This window comes from Trachymyrmex septentrionalis, unplaced genomic scaffold, assembly GCF_001594115.1.
Source record: "Trachymyrmex septentrionalis isolate Tsep2-gDNA-1 unplaced genomic scaffold, Tsep1.0 scaffold202, whole genome shotgun sequence".
Lineage (NCBI taxonomy): Eukaryota > Metazoa > Arthropoda > Insecta > Hymenoptera > Formicidae > Trachymyrmex > Trachymyrmex septentrionalis.
This window is the reverse complement of record NW_017305203.1, coordinates 333959-353020: the sequence shown is the minus strand read 5'-3', so window position 1 is coordinate 353020 and position 19062 is coordinate 333959. Positions and strand designations below refer to the sequence as shown.

At 35.8% G+C, this 19062-nt stretch overlaps 1 protein-coding gene across 4 annotated transcripts in view; it reads right to left on the bottom strand.

Moving 5' to 3' along the window:
- Positions 1 to 19062, bottom strand: part of LOC108747907 — a 50197-nt gene that overhangs the window by 13681 nt on the left and 17454 nt on the right. For all 4 annotated transcript variants that reach the window (XM_018485797.1, XM_018485798.1, XM_018485799.1 and 1 more), the window contains exons 2-3: positions 1458 to 1894; positions 554 to 719 (exon numbers count right to left, since the gene is read on the bottom strand). In XM_018485797.1, coding sequence (XP_018341299.1) covers positions 554 to 719; positions 1458 to 1815 — 524 coding nt within the window. In that variant the 5' untranslated portion in view covers positions 1816 to 1894. The remainder of the gene's footprint in view (positions 1 to 553; positions 720 to 1457; positions 1895 to 19062) is intronic.

Below are 19062 nucleotides of genomic sequence, written 5' to 3'. Positions count from 1 at the left end.
CTCGGCAATGGAATACTTGTACGCTTCTTTCTAGGAAATATACTTCTATCCTACTCACATGTTCTCTCTCTAGATGTTTTCACCGTAATTCTATGACATACATAGTGCTAACAGTACGATTATTCTAAAATGGATATTGAGATGTATGTATTGTGCGCCGGGATAGTGTTGGTATGTTTAATTTATATAGCAAACACTCTCGTTTTTCGTAACGTAGTTAACTTTTTGTCATGCGCAATACAACTTTTGTATTTGCAAAAATGATCTTCTATTGTAAATCTGACAGCAATAACAAAAAGTTTTGTTTAAAAACGATCATAATATCCGGTACATATATACATATATATTTGGAAGATCCTATAAGGACGTACGTTTTCCTCTTTTTTCTGAACTTGTACCCTGTTTTTAAAATCCGGAAGAATTTTCGCATATTCGGCTGGTTTTTATGAAAAATAGTTAAATAAGAGTTAGAAGGCGGAACCAGAAATGAAAAGAATAAATAAAGAATATATAAGCGTCAGAGATACGGTCGCTTTGACAAATAACTCATTACCTGATGTACTTTCGATGCTCGTTAACCGGCACGAAGTACTCCTCATAAGGATCAGCTGGTACTTCGCAGGCTTCCTGACCCTTTGTCTGAATATTGTTGCCCGTGTATGGCCTCATCGAGACCAGTTCCAGATTTACGGCCTCGATCTGCTCCTTCTTTCCGGAGTCTATGGGAAAACGGGAAACCGTTTACCATCGAGGTATACATCCACGCGTATGGTGCAACCAGTTTTCATTTTCCGGTCACATACGAAACAGCGGAGAAACCGCATTCCACGAAATAGTAATGTGACTAAACAAGGCCGAGTTTCCTGCTGCATGCACAGCGTAACGAGAGAAGCAAATTCGCACGAAATATAAGGATATTGTATGTTAATAAGAGGTACATAAACAAATAATTAATGAGAGGAAGAGATTGACGGTTTAATTTAATTTAGATAAGGAATACTTGAAATTATTGTTGTTACTTTAAAACGCGCGAGATTGAGAAAGACATGTTAATAATCGTGACAACGGATCCACCATGAAAAGTCCCGGATGCGATACTTCCTGGGATTTTATCGGCCATGAACGACTTTTTCTCTACAAACCGGTAGTAATGCCGGTAATTAACGATTAAAAGTTTCGCTCTTACTGAAATCGTGTCCTACGGGTGACGGTAATGGAAGATAATAAGCTTTTCTATAGCGGTTTCTTGTGGTGCCTTTCTTTCTATTTATACATTATATTTACGTGACTAGAAATGTACAGTTAACTCGGTCTTTTAGAAGCGCGACTACTTCTAATTCTAATCTTATCAAATGCCCTTACTCATAATGTTTTAAGTTCATAGGTATTCATATAACGTATTCAAGCCCTCCATATATAGCGGGATATCGTATACGTGATATTATTTGTGAACTCACCGTTGATTTGTACGCTCGTAGCACTATTGTTAAGGAAACTCGCGTCATTATTATTGCCATTCCCGTGGACGCCATTGAGCTTCGGTTCCGGCACGGTCTTCTCCGTGTTATCGGCCGGCACCTCAATTCTCGTTTCCGTTTTATAACATGGCTCCGAGCTCGGCTTAATGGGTTCGACGTAGTGCTGGGAGATGAAGGATTGTTGGTGGCCATTTTCTACCGGCGCACTGTCCGCTGAGGACTTGCGATCCTGGTTCGAGGCCGCTTGCTGCTGACCGCCGTTCTCCAACTTGGAACCGCTAACGCACTCGTCTTCGTTGGCGAATGCCGGATTATCCGTGCCGGCGGCATTCGACATCTCTCGATCGCGTCGCCGAAAGCTGCTAAACCCTCACCTGATAACGCCCACCTGGTGTCGTCTGTCATGCGTCTCGTTTCTGTAATCAAATTGCCAGATTTATGTATCACTCATTCGTCGTTAAACTTTATAGTCTTGTTACAATCTTATTATTAGATTATTCATTTTATTAAATGGATGTCACAAAAAGTTAAAAAGCAGTAAATTTGTTAACACGTTATTTTAGCGATCACATTTCGACATCCAGCCTACGTCAATATAAACAATTAATTTAACTTTTGATTCGCCAACTTTTTCTACCAAATTTATTCAACTCTTACTGCACTTCTCATCAAGGTTGCAGGTCAAGTTACGAATAATCGAACAAATCTACTTAAATTCCATTTTATTCAGAGCTATTCTAGAATTTTTGGAGATATTCTAGACTGTTGGATAAAATAGTCCATCAGCCTAACCATCGACTAAAGTAGATCTGTGCCAATGACATCAGCGATAGAGGCTGATTTGTATTTCTCGCACGAGATAGGCGAGGGAGATGCGAGAAGCGTGAGAGAGACGTCTCGCCAGTGTATTCTATCGATATCCTCGCGAAACAATTTATCGAACCTGTTTGTTGAACGCAAAAATCAATTACCTCTTAACGCTGACTTAATCGCAGTGAAGGATCGCTAAAAGAGAAGGAAGATGTTTGCGGTCTGATCGCATCGATCGCGATTGTTTCGCTTGCGTTGCAAGACGTCATGAGTGAATCAGCAGCGAATTAAAGGCTCGCGATGAGAAATTTCGTGAGAAACATCCTCTGTCGCTGGCAAAGATGAATTCGCCATAGTTCTCTGCGCTTCTCTCTCTCTCTCTCTCTCTCTCTCTCTCTCTCTCTCTCTCTGTTTGTCTCTCTTTCTTTCATTCTCATCTCTTCCTCCGTGCGTTTCCTGCGAATCTCCCGCCATTCTCGGTCCCTCGCTATAGCAGTCTATTTGATTTATTTTTTCGACTTTGAACGGCGTCGAGCCAATAAACTCCAGGATCACCAGAGAAAAAGGAACAGCGGGGTTCAACCCCTTCTAACTGCCGCCAGACTCGACAATATGGAAAACATCGTCGTTTCTCTCGAAGTACCCACTTCAATCGAAATGAATCTCCTCAAACGTTTAAGAAACGACTGAATGCGCGTGCTCTAACGAGCGCGTGCTTAACGCACAGAATGCTGCTTGGTTTTTTTTGCTGATTGATGCGCACGAGAGCTTTTTCCATCATAGCATTATTTGGTATAGTTACGGATGCGATTGGATGCGTACATCGCGATGTTATATAATACATCGCGTCACTCTAATCTGTTTACATAAAATAGACATCGAGTAACGATTCTGAAGTCAGAAGAAGAAGCAAGGTTGTCTAACAACACAATTTTTTTTTGTTCTATATAAAAGAACGCGAACTTCATGTTTTTTAATCAGTTTTTTAATCGGATTGAGAAAAGATTAAAAGTCACTTGGCTCTATTGCATGATTCATTACATATGTTTTTCTAAAGAAGTAATATTGGATTTACTCTTTTGCGTTTCCGTAGGTATAGTAATAAATATTTCGAAAATTCCATGTACATGTTCAAAGTTAATTCTGCAAAAAGTATGATTTCTAGTTGCACGGATTAAATCTTATCTCATGCTTTCGAGAAGATGTGGCAAGTCGAAAGAGGCAGTGAATCAGTTTGAAAATACCTAGCTAGCTCAGTGGTACTTGACTGTTGGCTACGCGGCGACTTTCAGGATACCCTATAGGCATGCTCGGGTCGGGCGAGTGTGTTTGCGAGTGTACATATAAACCGTCGGAGGTATATACTGCACCGAAAGTGGTTGACCCTGAGAGTGCCCGGCACAAAGGACTGATTCACCCCGGAGCCAATGCGAGGAGTCCTTCCGAGGAAGGAGCTCGACACTCACCCGGGTCGATTCTGTGCACGATCTTCTTCTGACATAATTCACGGAGACAGTAGCATATTAACATTTTTCAACCTGAGAAACCGTGTAACCGCGAAGATTCACTCTCGAATACTCCAAGCGTGAAACTTCCTCTTAATAAAAATTCGCTTCAGAAGACGCCTTAAGTCATACTGCTATTGAACGAGCAATAAATATTAACTTGACTGCTGCAGAATCTTTTTTATTCATTCTGTATTTTATTTTATTTTTTTATCTTATGTATTTATTGGGAAAAAAATAACCGATGGAAATTATATAATAGAAAATTTTTATTTTTTATAATTTTACAAATATATATATATATATTTTAAAAAACAAATTCTTGCTAAGAAACGTGTTGAAATAAATTTCAACGTTAGTATTGATATTTTTAATGTGACAACAATCATGCAGAATTTACAATCTCTATTATCAACTTCCTCTCATCATAAAATATTCCCAACGTATAATTATCTCAAAAGTGATGAATTAAATTCTCGTTGAATTAATTTCTTCTTTATTTGAACAATGTTAACTATACATTTTGTCACTGTTACTATGTCGTTCTTATTTCATAATACTACGCGTAAGTTTTTGCTACAGAAATATTCAACGAATCTTGCGCATTTCAGTGAAAGCGTTTTACGTTCGTGAAAAAAGTGCAGTCAGAATGACGTAGAAGTGCCGTTCGGTATTTCTGGTTTCTCAGGAGAAGACTTATAATTAAATATAGGAAGTAGTATAAAATGTCATGCGATTTAACATAATAAAATGTACCTCTTATTCATTTTTTTAAATAAAATTTCATTTTGTAATTTAGCGCGAATTATAAATTGTTTCATATTGGATTAATTTTCGATATATACTATAGCAATGATTTGAACTCGAATTGAAAATTTTAAATGGTTATACAATCTGTAAGATTGGTGTTCTAAATTGGTAAAAAATTTTGAATCTCTCTTTATCAATCGTTGTAAAACGGAAATTCTTGCATTTTGTAATTCAAACAAGACTTGAAATTTAAGTATAGTTTTTATAGTTATAGTTGAGAGTTATTTATAGATCTTTATAAATTCTTAATAATCTTTTAAAATGCATTTTAAGTGAAGGTATCTTAAAATAGAACTTGTTACAGAGGCAGCCACTCGCTTTGTAAAAATATCCTTTACACATGAAAAATGATATTCTCCGGTTAGGATAAAAATTTCAGCTTGCCGTGAAATTTAGCGTGACGCACTATACTTAATCTGCCTAGAAGTCGTGCATGTGCGAGGCGACTCGATTTGCGCCCGCAGATATAAACGCGAGATAATTGTACATTAAAAGTCCTGGAGGCTCGCGGGATAGACATCTACACACTGTGGCGAGAAAATCGCTAGGAACGAATCCGTATCGCTGCTGGACCGTGCCATGAAAAACAATGAAAAACGCGCGAGTCCACCGAGAAGCACGCGATTATCCTCGAAGCAGAAAAGGCTCCTTGATGCTCGTCGTTAAAGGACATTCTCCAACGACATTGCCTATAATTTACGGGACTCGCCTGCTGATACCACTAAGTCTCGCTCTACCGAGCTCGAAGACTTTCACCTTGATCGCAATCGCGACGGAATCTTGCGTAACTTTTCAGCATTATCTATGCACACCCGCGATTCGGTCAAAATCAAATTACTCTATGACGCAACGTGTACTTGCTATGAAACTGTAGAACACAATTCATTCGAGTATTGTGTACTAATTGCACAAGAACGGAAACTACATCGAACATATACCTACATATCGAATACGATAGGAAATTGAAGTAGCTCGCTTATAAAAATAAAATTCTATTTAAAATCTCTATTTTCTTCTAATAAAAAAATCTTTTGCGGAAACGTATTCAATGCAATTAAACTACTTGAATGTATTGCATTTACCCAAAGTAACCTGTGTATTAACATTAATGGACAAAGGGATTGCAATGCAAAATGAATGAATAGGAATCACGACAGGAGGACAGCACGACAGGAAGGTGTCCACCTTTCCCTGCATCTGTTTTCAAAGTGTACACCAATCCGTTATTACATGTCGTACTTTCATATTTTATCCTAGCATTTTAAATTGTACATTCAACCTGAGAGGCAAGAGAGATTCTACGTACAATCTTCATTTCTTTCTTCGCGTAGTTTAACTGTTAGCAATTTACATCGGTAGCCTATCAAGAACTTTAACCCTTGCGATGAAGCATTCGCAAAGATCGTTCACGCCAGAACAGAGAATTATTACTGCGAGTCAAGCCGATCGGATCGAAGGATCCTGCGTAGTTTAATACAACGCACGCGAGACCAGTTCTGCTTGTTTTCCCCACGCTTCGTAGCCTCTCGGACCTTCGGAAACGGTTGAATGTTACCAATGTCCTTAGGCTAGCAAAGAGAGACAGTCTTAGATATCCTAAACAGATTTACTGAGTGATTACGCAAAGGGAATGTAGAGCAATTAAATGTCCTTGTTAACTAGAACATTGAGTAAATATGTATTGTATATTTATACATGTATCACGATATTCACGATAAAGTCTTTAAGATATATTTTAGATATGAGTGTTGCCTAGAAACTGATTAACAATTTTACTTATATATAAACGTACTTTATATAGTCTTCCGAGTTTACAATAATATAAACTTTTATTATATTACATACTATATTTATTATATTTATATGGAAGATTTATATAATATTAATGCACAAAGAAATATATAGATTTTTAATATAAAATTTAATCTTATATCTCGAATTTTTTTTTCATTTCAATCACGTACGTTTCACTTCTTTAGAAATTATCTTGAAAACATTAATGTAATATCAGTACTTTGATCTGATATTTAAGGAAAAATGTGCCCATAATTAGGCAATGTTGGCATTTAGTACTACCAGAAGGTTATATAAAATTGCTCGCAATGCAGGGTGAAAGCGATGAAGTCTTTCATCGAGAGGAAGAAAAAGAGAAAGAAAGAGAAAGAGAAAGAGAGAGAGAAAGAGATCATGAAGTGCATCTCCGTGTGCGTCACTTATCGCCGATTATTCGCGAATATTAGCAGGTGTAAAATTTCCGTAAACGTGTTATTATGCTTATCGGTCGAGTGCCGAACTAAGATGAGCCGACTATCCGAACGCCAACGAACGTATAGTTGCGGGCTATTGTATGCTTAATTACAAGTGTAACTGGTCAATTTCACGGTGCGCGCCGCAGCGACGGATGATAGTTCGGTTCCATTGTTGCCGAAGTCTTTTAACAAGATCGTTTCCTTTCTCGTTCCAAAAGCGAATGTCCGATATCGAAAAAGTATGCCAACGGACGCATCGATTACGCTCTCTTTGAGATATAAAGTGCCATTCTACCTTCATTTGTGTACGTATATATTTGTGTGAGGATGCGCGCATTGTGCAATCGCGATGTCTATAGAATCTTCGAAATGTCAAAGGTTTGCTGCACGTTTGGATGCGGATGCGCGTCGATCGCCCCTTATGTCGTTGAGGTGCTTCCCTTACTCCACCGGTTACATCTATAGTTACCTACCTACAGATATTAAATATCATAGTCACATCGTTGTTCTTCGACCCGATACAACTTTCTACTTACTAAGTAAGTAGAGATTTGGAATTTCAGACTAATAAGGTGAAAAATATATTTGATTAATTCGTGAAAAGTTTCGCCGATTCGCACAAACAAAAATTGTGAAAGTTTCCGCGGATAGGCAGCTTAAAATTTTCAATTTCGACTAAATATCGTCTTGTGTCAAATAGTTCATAGCATTGCAGTCAGCCGCCTGTAATGACCTTTCTGTAACACGAAGGTAGCTGGCAGCATGATAGTGATGATGACGATGAAGATGATGATAGTGCTGGGAATCTCTGAGGCACAGCTCCTCGCTGCTGAGCAACCTATACTCTTGCTCCCGTCGGGGCTATGTTATCCAAGATACTTTACTTTCTACATTCCTTGCGAGACAATACGTACACCCACGTAACCATTCGTTCATGTACCTGTCTGTGCAGGCAAGACGTGGTTATTCAGACCGGTCTGGCCCGCAAACGACAATTACGACAAGTCTCCGAGCTCAAAACTTGGGTGTAATTGTGTTTAAATTTGCCGTTGCAATTGCAGTTGCAAACGCCGTTGCAAACTCACGTTACCAGATTTATTTATAATAACATGATTTTACTTGGATATCAAAGATTGTACTTAAGAGATAATTTTGGAAATACTTTATCATTTAGATTTTGTTTTATTGATCCAAATACCGATTATTGTCGACGAGATATTCAATTTTATATGAAAAATCTATAGATTTCTTTGTGCATTAATATAAATCTTCTGTGTATATAATAAATATAGTATGTATGATATAATAAATATTTATATTATAAAGTATTTTTGTATATTCGGAAGGCTAATATAAAATACCAATTATATAAGTAGAATTGTTAGTCAATTTGCTAGACAATACTCGTTTAAAATTATCTAATAATAGATTGTACATACTTCGAATATTCAATCGACGAAAGTGAGAGTGACTGACGAAAGGCTCGTTGAAGCGAGCATGGCTTAATTGTGATTTTAATAAGTATTGACACAAAACATTAAAATAAGTTTTGCACACGGTCGAGCTCATCCACGGAAATGTTGAATCTGGCCGAATTCCAGTTAGACCAGGCGGATTAGCATATGGCAGTGGCGGGCCTGAATAGTCTAATTGATTCGACACGAGGCAGTATTTAGATCCTCACCTATTTCGTCGAATCAATGCGTCATTTCAGAGCTTCACTTTCGCCGATGATCACCCATAGATGGCATTACAAGGTCATCCGACTGTGCCGAACAGGATTTATTATATTATGATTGATTTAACGCCCTTTTTTAATGAACGCTCCTGCGCTCATTATCCGATTAATTTACCATCTTGCAGTGCGCTCGCTCGGATCGTAATTGCTGATAATTGCAGAAGATCACGGATTAATCCAGAAGATGAGTAAAGAGTTGCCGTAATGTCAGGTAGCGTAAAAACTGTTAATAAGGGAATAGAGAGTAATTAAATCGTTCTAATCGTTACTTTCTTTAGCTAAGCGATTCTCAATTAATAATCTTCATAATTCTTTGTAAGATAGATTCTTCATATAAAAGAAAAATGTTATTATGAAAAGCTTAAAAACGCGTGCGATATACTACTTTGGATTATTTGATCGAATGCAGTCATTACAACTGGTAAAATTTCAGTAAATTTATTGTTAGATTTCGATAATGCAAATGGGGGGAAATGGTTTCGATGCTTATTAGTGGTGCTTATTAGAGAAATTGCAATTAAAACGATCATAATAATAATTTTGATCGCAACGTTTAATTTCTATAATTCTTCAACTGTGCATAATTATAGCTCGTATATATAGAATTATTACATGATAAGGTTGGCGGCTGCCCGTAACACATTACTAAATAATTACTGTATTTATATCGAAATCTTTTTAGTGAAATTATTTCTCACCAGGAAGAAAACATTCTCTCGTTGATATTCACTAAAATAAAGATCGAGCTAGTTGGAAAAATTGCAACCTCGACAAAGAATAAAACGTAGAAAAAAAGTCATATTATTTTATTTATTTTATATACAGTAGTCGTTGAAACAGATAGTCTCAACAATCAGCTTATAATACGTGTAAAAATTTGTTGTAAAATGGTAATAAAAATGCACGGAATATATGGAGCTTTCTTGCACCATTTGTATTACATATTCTGCATATTATACAGCTTGTTATAATTATACGATAAAAATCGAATAGAAAAATTAAGGTGCAAACAGATATGTAAAAAATTATTGCTCTAACTAGAGGTACTTAAAAGAAGGTATGAGTATTCATGTATTGCAATAAACGTTTCTTTTTGCGTTATTGGGAGAATAATACGCCGCCGGAGAATAATAAAATATATATGAAGCGTAAAGAATAATCTGCGCGATATAGAGCAAAGTGAATTCTTAAATAAGCATTTTAGCGCGAGCGTACCCATAATGAACCTGCCGTTGAAATCACCACTTATCCGTTTTCGCCGAGCATTGAAATCTCTTTTATTGCTGGACAGTAATTGCACTTAAACGGCGTGTAAGTCCACGGTGAATTCGAGTCCCGTATATTATTTTCTTTTTTACACGTATTTGTGTTCTAAAAAAACGTAATTTTCTTTTTCATGCGTATAACTATATTTATGTGCCTGAAAAAAAGTAATCGATTAATTTTTGTGATTGGGATTTATATTATATATATATATATTTACAGTTAAAAATATTTTCAACTCTTATTGATAAATTATAGCTATGGTTTTTAGTTTCATATCTGAACTCGGCATCGTATAATACTTAATTGATTGCAGTTAATTCTTTTACACGATCTTATCGCGGCGAAGTATGAACGCGAGCACGCGATTTTAAACTTCCGCGTAAGCACATGCTAGAAATGCTAGAAACAATCGCGATCCCTTTCACATAAAACGGAAGTTTGGAGCCATGCGATATTGATACAAATTTCAATTTGCAACATTGCAATTTCTGATATCCAATACAGATATAATAGCTATTGATGTTTAGTTTTGTGCAGTGACAGAGAAACTATTTCGCCGAAAAAAGAGCCATGCGTTCTTATCTCTCGTTGCGCTGAAAATTTACAAAGTACTTTAACGCGCAACGAGAGATAAGAACGTACGACCTTTTTATCAGACAATCGCTTGTCATGCACGAACAATGCATTATAATGAATGTAGCGTAGTATCGTTGGAGCGCATAAATAAAACGTCCGTTCGTCACCCAGGTCGCGAGAGCAAAAATGTGAACGCGGTAGGTACATAGAAAAAGAGCAATATTGTTAAAAAGAAAAATCGCAGCAACTACCTATGACGGCCTTGCGCTCACCGAGACGGCCCCTTTCTCGTTCCATTAACCGGTGGTCATGGACGACATTATGAAAAGGAATACGCATATATTATATTATTGATCCCCATGTCTCCTAACTGCGAACGTTTAGTTATAAAATATCTGGATTTGAATAATAAGATTTTGGATACTCAGGTTATTGTGTTATCCGGATATTTACGACTCCATTGACGCAACAGAACTGTTTACTAAATGTCAAATTTTCACGCTGAAGCGTTTATGAACACTTAACAGTAAATGTCCATATGTATAAAGCAATCAAATGAAGTTATTACGTTTCCGTTATGTCAAGATACTCTTAAAGTGTGACATGTGAAATCTAAAAACACTCTGAAGACATCCTTTAACCGCGTGATCATTTTGCCGTAAATAGTTAAAATTGAGTGTCGCAATACTCTGATTTGATCACAAACAACGTTTGTCGCGGCAAGACGAATTGTCGAGAAAATTAGATTCGATACGTTAACCGGTAGAAGATGGGTACCATATTTATTCGCTCGTTAGCACAATTGGAAAATCATTTTAGTTTGGCAAGATAGGAGACAAACGTCTCCTTAATCGAAAGAAATATTTTCGCGCTCTTTCATTCCAAAATCTAATGGCGAAGAAAAACTTTTCAATCGATGGCGTAACGCGAAAGTACTATTTGGACGGAATTTATATAACAACGAACTCAATAATACAGAGCAGGTCTGGTACGTGTTGTAAAAACTGCGCTACGGTATAATCTCGAAGGACATAGATTTCTCTCAATAATCACGGATATCTAAGAGTATGTACGCGGTGGCAAAGTGACAGAAATAAATGTAGACGAATAGCATTCGCAATTGCCGGGACTCACGCACTGGTCACCAGGCGTAGAATAAATGCCTGGAAAAATCTTCATGCCGAGCACGCGCCTCTCTCGCGAACCAAGATCGGCTCTTTGTAAAGTCAAATAGGCAATCCCAGTCAGACGACTTTTCTCGCCTCTTTTCTGTTCACTTTTTTTTTCACGACATGTGATTAGTCCTTCGACATTCCTCTTGGTGCTGTTGTTTCGTATCGTACAGTCTTTTTCAAAAGTGCAGAGCAGCTGGTTAACGTTTATGAGTTAAAAGAAAAATTTATATATTAAATTTTTTATGCAGAATAATTAAGTACATATGTTTACTTGCGGTTACTATGAAGATTGTTTAAAGCGTTATTATGAAGATCATTTAAAAAAATTTAATAATCTTCTGCTTCTTTAATTACACAGGCCGACATGAATTTTGACCCAGTAACGGCAGTATGTAATCTCGAAGGTTTTTAGCATGCTAAAATCAAACCCGTAGCCCAAATTGCTTCATCACGTCAGATTTCTGAGATATTTTAATCTGAAGGCCATTTCGGGCATTTTTAGATGAAATTTCTCGTAAACGTGATGTGATGGAGAAATATGGGCTGCGGATTCGAATTCAGCATGAAAAAATCTATGAAAATCATTTATGATTATAAATGGATTAATACAGTAAAATGAAAAAAAAAAGGAAAAAAAAAGATATCGGGCCTCTAGACGATATGGTCAATGTATGACACAGTAGCATATATCATACACATACATTGTACATACCATATATAAAATCCATATTGAATGTATAAGTCAATATTTAGCGAATGTATGCAAAGTGGCGTATATATTAGCCAGATTACTCTCTAAATCTCATGGAGCGAAGTCTCATTTGAAGAGACTGAAAATTTAGCTTGTCTTGAAAAAAGAGTGAAAATACGGTCTCTTACTTAAGATTTTCACTCTTTTTAAAGTGAGATTTACCCTTTTGGAATGAGTTTCACTCCAAAAAAGGGATTGAGGTTTTCTTTAGAGTGAATCTCATTTTAAAAGAATAAATCTCACTCTAAAAAAAAGTGATTATCTACCATTCTTAAAGAAGAATGGCCATATTGTTCTCTCTTATTCTCTATTACTTCTTTTTCAAGATAAGCTAAATTCTCTCTTCGAGTGAGATTTTACTCCACGAGATTTAGAGAGTATGGATTGACGATTACGATTAATGGCTGCTCGGTTCCACTTCAACCAATCACTATGTAGCGAGTCCATCGTAATTGGCTGAAATAAAATCGGGCTAATTGGGCAACCGTCAATCGTAATTGTCAACCCGTAGTCTGATACTCTTCTAAAGTCCGATGTCCAGATGTTAGAAATCGGTCCGAGATCTCGTACAGAGAAAGAATTAATAAATCACATTTGAACAATTTGGTCAGATGACTAATGCGATTAGTCAATTCTTTCTTTTTTTGAGGTCTCAGACCGATTTCTAGCATCGTGAACAACATCGGGCTTAAGGCCGGTAAATACATTCACGATACTTATATCTATTTTTTTTTTATTTTACTGTGTTGACCCATTATATATGATTTATAATCATAGGTGATTTTTGTAGATTTTTTTTATGTTGAATTTGAATTCGCAGCCTATATTTCTCCATCACATCACATTTATGCGAAATTTTAATCTAAAAATGCCCAAAATAAGCCTTTTTTATATTTTTAGGTTAAAATATCTCGGAAATCTGAAGTGATTAAGCAATTTGGGCTACGGATTTGGTTTTATCATGCCAAACACTTTCGAGATTACATATTGTCGTTTCTGGAAGATTTTTTTTGTAGCCCTGATAGAAATAAATTGCTGAAATCATTGAAAATCGCTGAAATCTATAGATTTTTACTCATAGATTTCAGAGATTTCAGCGATTTATTTCCGCCAGGAAGGCCTGTGTTATTGTTCTTCTTAATTTGGGAACGTTGATTCGTGGGTTAAATAACCTTTATATTTTGAAGTTTTAGATCTGCGACATATACTTCTTTTAAAATTTATGGCAGATGTTCCTTAATTAACACTTATTGAATATTACTTACAATTAGTACTTAAAATTTATTATAATTTATTAAAAATAATTTATATATCATTCGAGATTGTGAGAAAAAAATCATAGATTAGTAATGATTATAATATTAGATTTCTGTTAAAAAATGACATTTAGTTACACAAATTAAATCAATTTCACAATATTAAATTTAATATATTTATTTAATTAAAAAGTACGTTTGTGTACATGTACATGAAACGTAATGTACTTTTCATAAAATTTTATGAAATTTACTTTACTTTCTATTCAATTTTATGTAGACTTGCATGAAATTTAATGCATGTGAACAGTTACTTGTAACTTTATTTTTATTGACAACATTAAATCTTAATGTACTGGTTTGAAATTTACTTTCATTGCATGTATTTGCAATGGAAACAAATTTCTTTTTTGTAACAGCGTATTAATTAAAATTGATTAAATGCGTGAAAAATAACATTTATAGTAGCAAATCCATATTTTTTAAAAACAGTTATCTTTAATATAAATCAATTGAGCAACTGCGTTGATAAGGCTTTCCGTGAACAGTACACAAAACATCATGAAATTTCATATACCTTTAAATTACACAAGTTGAATTCATTTTTATATAATATTGTATTATTTAAATACGTTACATTAAATTTAATGTATTTGTATAATCGAAAAATTATTTGTATATTTGTGTACATGAAATTGTACTTTTTATAAAATTTTAAGAAATTTAGTGTGTTCATAAAGTTTTATGAAATTTGGTATATTTTGCATAAAATTTTATGTGGATTTACATGAAATTTAAGCACATATTCGTTACATTTAAGAAACTACTGTTAGTTTTCAGTTAAATCATTCATTATTTTTCAGTTTACCGTATAATCACAAGCTCTTCCTTTATAAATATGTTAAATTCATTCATAACGAAATTTTTGACAGTGTATTGTTAATACTCAGGCAACGATGGGACGCATCTGCAACAACTTTCCATGTGTTCCTTCCTAGCGTTCATTAAACATCCAATTATGAGATTCTAATTAAACGCACCATAACCACATTTGGAAAGCGCCTTTCTTACAAATTCTTTATGCAGACGGATAAAACGCGCAAGAGAAATACCAAAGTAGCTATGTAGTTACATCAAAGAATTGCACTTTTCACACTTAAATGATAAAAATGTCTAAATAAAGAGGGAAAAACGTGAGGCACAAAAATAAATACGAATGAAAACCCGTTTCCTGATAGAGCGATAGATTGCAATGAATTTTTGTTGACAAACCTGTTCGCCAAAACGGTCCTTTCAATAAATGTTGAGTTATCTAATTATAATTAAAAAGTTTCCTACTCTTTCAAATATCTTTACTAGGTTTCAATCGCAAATATTTTTTATAAAATTTGTATAAATACTCGTATATTTTTGAAAATAAATTATTTTAATTTATTATACAATACTTGATTTTTAAAAATGATTTTCTTCTATTAGACTTTTATTAAATCGAAACTTTGATAGTAGAATATTACATCGAATGAACGATTGACCGAATAAAATCAGGGTCAAGTATTTTCTCGAAAATTCTTTGATAATTACACGATTTATTCATAAGCTGAAGATCGTTAAAAAGTCATTTGGTGACAAAAATCAAAGGATGAGGATTGATCCTGGCTAGATTGGTTTGACGAGAAAGTGGGACAAGTAAATTCACAGTAGTCCGCGATACGAGATCCCTCGGGGCCTTTGTCGACCCACAACTTGCACAGAGCCGTTCTGAGATTCGCGTACGTGCAACACGTATATACGTACGTAACCAGGTCCAGACTTGCACGTGTGGGCGTGAGAGCACGAGCCTGGCTGACGATATAAATCGCATTACGGACGAAGCTCACGAACGCCTTAAGGACTGAGGAGCGAAGCTGTGCGATATTCGCAGCAACGCGACGCAACCTAACGCAACGGCTCGCAGCTGAGGATCGAGGAATCGGCCGCGGAGGGCACGAGCTAGCGACATTCCACGGTAAACTACGTGATTGCGCTACAGGCTGTTTCACGTGTTATTCGCCGTCGTTCGAGGAGCGAGAGCGAGAGCGAGAGCTTTTCCCATCGCAGAGATGTACCGGTGAAGGTGCGTATCGTGTGCCTCACCAGGAAGAAGACGCCGCGACCGCGTTGGGATAATCGTCGGCGAAGCGCGCTCGCTTTGCGCCGCGAGCATTGCACCGTGATTTTTTTTTTCCTCTTATGACCGTTGCACACCATTGGATCTTTTATCGCGTCGCGTTTCTGGTTCTAGCCGCTCGGCGACCAGTCGTCGCTTAATAGTTTAGGACGACGATTATCCTCTTTTCAGCTTATACTACTGAAATTCAATTCTAGCTTGATATAGTACATTGATCGCAATATATATGGATTTTTATTGGGTTTATATATTTATATTTTTTGCTAATTACATTTTATATGCTAATAAAAATAAAGATTTCTTCTACATACATATACAGTATGTATGTAGATATATAAAATGTTTAATTCACTTTATTCTCTCTCTCTCTCTCTCTCTCTCTCTATCAACTCGTTATACAAAATAGCAATTATGAAAAAGTACATAAAAGTAATTACTTGGTTTTAATTATATCAAGTAAAATTATTTAATTATTAAATAAAATTGCAGAATATGAATTTTATTACTTAATCGTATTTGCCTCATCATAATTGATACTTCAGTGGTACGAGTTAAAGAGATATTAAACTAGTTTGCGAGACTTTTTATGCAAAATAAAACTGTGATTACAAAGTTGATTTCCATTCTAAGAGAATAAAACGTGTCGAGGCTTAACATTATAGTTATAGACTGTCACGCCACGGCATTGTCGATGTTATTAAATTGGTGCTCGAGAGTGGTATTTTCGCGCGGGCTGCATTCCCGCATTCAGTTTGCAATGCCGTTATTCTATGCTGCATAGAAACTCTTAATTTAAGGCCTACTCAACCCGCCATTTTCAGTCAAGCTGTGAAGACGCCGCGAGAAGTTAAACGGTAATGACCAGTTATAATATGTTAATGATAGTATAATCGTTTTATACTATATTAATACTGTAAGAGCTACAACTAAAATTGCATGTATCGAATGTAGTTAAATGATTTTATTATGAAATTCATTTCTGCTCGATTCTCTTTATTGCATGATTGTAAAAATTATTAATCGATCATGCAATCCTATTTCAAAACTTGTCGTTGACTCGAATCCTTATCATAGTCACAAAGCGAGCGTTTAGAACGAGTAATTTTAATAAAATGCAAATAATAATCCGGCGCGGCGTGCCGCGCGTTCTTTATTCTGGTACTATATACATTCCGTCGTATGTAACTCGCCTGATGTGGAATTTAATTTAATAGCCATAAACGGTCGCGAGCGCGACACCGGCCAATCGACGGTGAAATGAAAGTACCAGCCGGTCGCGAGAAAGAGAGAGAGAGAGAGAGAGAGAGAGAGAGAGAGAGAGAGAGAGAGAGAGAGAGAAGTATGGTGGGCGAAAAAAGGAGAGAGGCACGACGAGATGCAAGAGAGAGAAAACGACCTTGCTGCAGACAAGTCTAATGCGACTAGGCGCGGTTTGACTTGTGGATGATTTCGGTTTCATTAAAGCGAGGATACGTGGAGTCATTACGCCATATTTCGCTGGTAACGAGCATTAACGACGACTACCGGGAGAAGCGTGTGCGATCATTTCGATCTGTCGAGTGTGGAGATCATAAAAGAATGAAGATGCGAAGGAATTTTCGTAGAACTATCATTAGGAGAATGCCCTCTCGTTAACTTTACGATAACTGCTTTTTACGTTCTATTCTAGATTTCAGTTTCGGTGATAGTAAGAGATCTGGAGATTAAAAATCGAAATTGTAATTAAAGTAAGTAAATATTTCAAATTATAGATATTATTTCAATAACACAAAACAAAATTTAATGTTTGATCCGGAGATTAAATCATGATATTCTTATGTATTTTGATATTGTAAAACTGAATTCGATATTCAAATTGCTCCATCAAGTCACAATTTTTTTCATCGATAGAAAATAGCTCGATTTTGCAGTATTTTTAGAGTTATTTATAGCCTGGTTTTTAATATGGAAGTAAATGAGAAAAAGTAAGTTCAATGATAATATGCAAACTTATAAAATTAATATGCAAGTTGGTAGATTAAATATATTAGAAAATTCAGCTATTTTTCGTCGATATAAAAAAATTGTTACATGATGGAGCAATTTGGACATCGAACTTGGTTTTAGAGCGTCAAAATACATAAGAATACCATGTTCTAAAAATTGTTTGTGTACCTGTGTAATTGTGTTACTTTTACTTATATTTTATATGTATTACTATTTATTCAAGCTGGGCATCAAATCAACACTCGAAAGCGTGATCGCATCTATTGTGTGCATCGAGCATGAATACTTTTAGTACTATATTGTTTATAAATTCTTTGTAAACCGGTGCATACAATAAAGCTATTATTATTATTATTATTATTATTATTATTATTATTACTACTACTACTTGGAAATATTAATTTCTATGCTCAGCAGCCCAGCAATTCATCGACGGGCAATTAATATTGCATTAGACATTCACTCGTGAGTTTGTTCACTCGCTTGTAATGGAAGAATTTTAGCTACCACCGTGACACGCAGTTTTCGTGCTCGTATGCATACCGAATGCTGTGAAAGTATTTACTTATGCGTATTTTTATTGCACGCTATCACCGATTGGTGTAGATTGGCACGTGCGATTTTTTTGAGCGGTGCAATACAATCTTGCTTTCACTCGTGAATTACGTAACCCGCAAGAATGTACCGTGGTGGGCGACGATGCTTTGTCGCATCATTTCATACCGCTTTCATGCGTCGTCTATAAAAAGATTTATTTCACATGAGAGAATCACGATCGTGAGGATCGTGAGGATAGGTACGACGACGCGGCGACGTGTATTAGCAGGATGATCTATCAAGGAGCATCAAATTTGACCTTGACGTAGCCCCCATCATTCCATCTAGCCAACGGTGATCGCTGTGGAACGAATCGTGGTTTCCTGATTGAGGAAATAAGCGTTTTTGTACGCTACAGCGAGGCTTCTTTGCCTCGTGCTGGCGCTATGTGCGCATTTTTATCACTTTTGCTCGCTAATGCGCGTTTATATTTTTTCCTTGAGAGAATATTGCACTTCTATTCATAGAAATGGGAAAGTTAAATCCATGATAAAAACAAGTGTTGCACAAATCTTAAATACGAAGGAAATTAAAAATGTAAATGGATTTAATTACAAAAACAGAAGATTTATTTAAAATATAGAGATTAGTATAGTAAACACATGAGATAAACTTGAAAAAGTATTTTTATTTTTAATAAAATCACTATTAATGTTTTTTTTTCACTATTAATGATTACATAATTCAACATTCTTCTT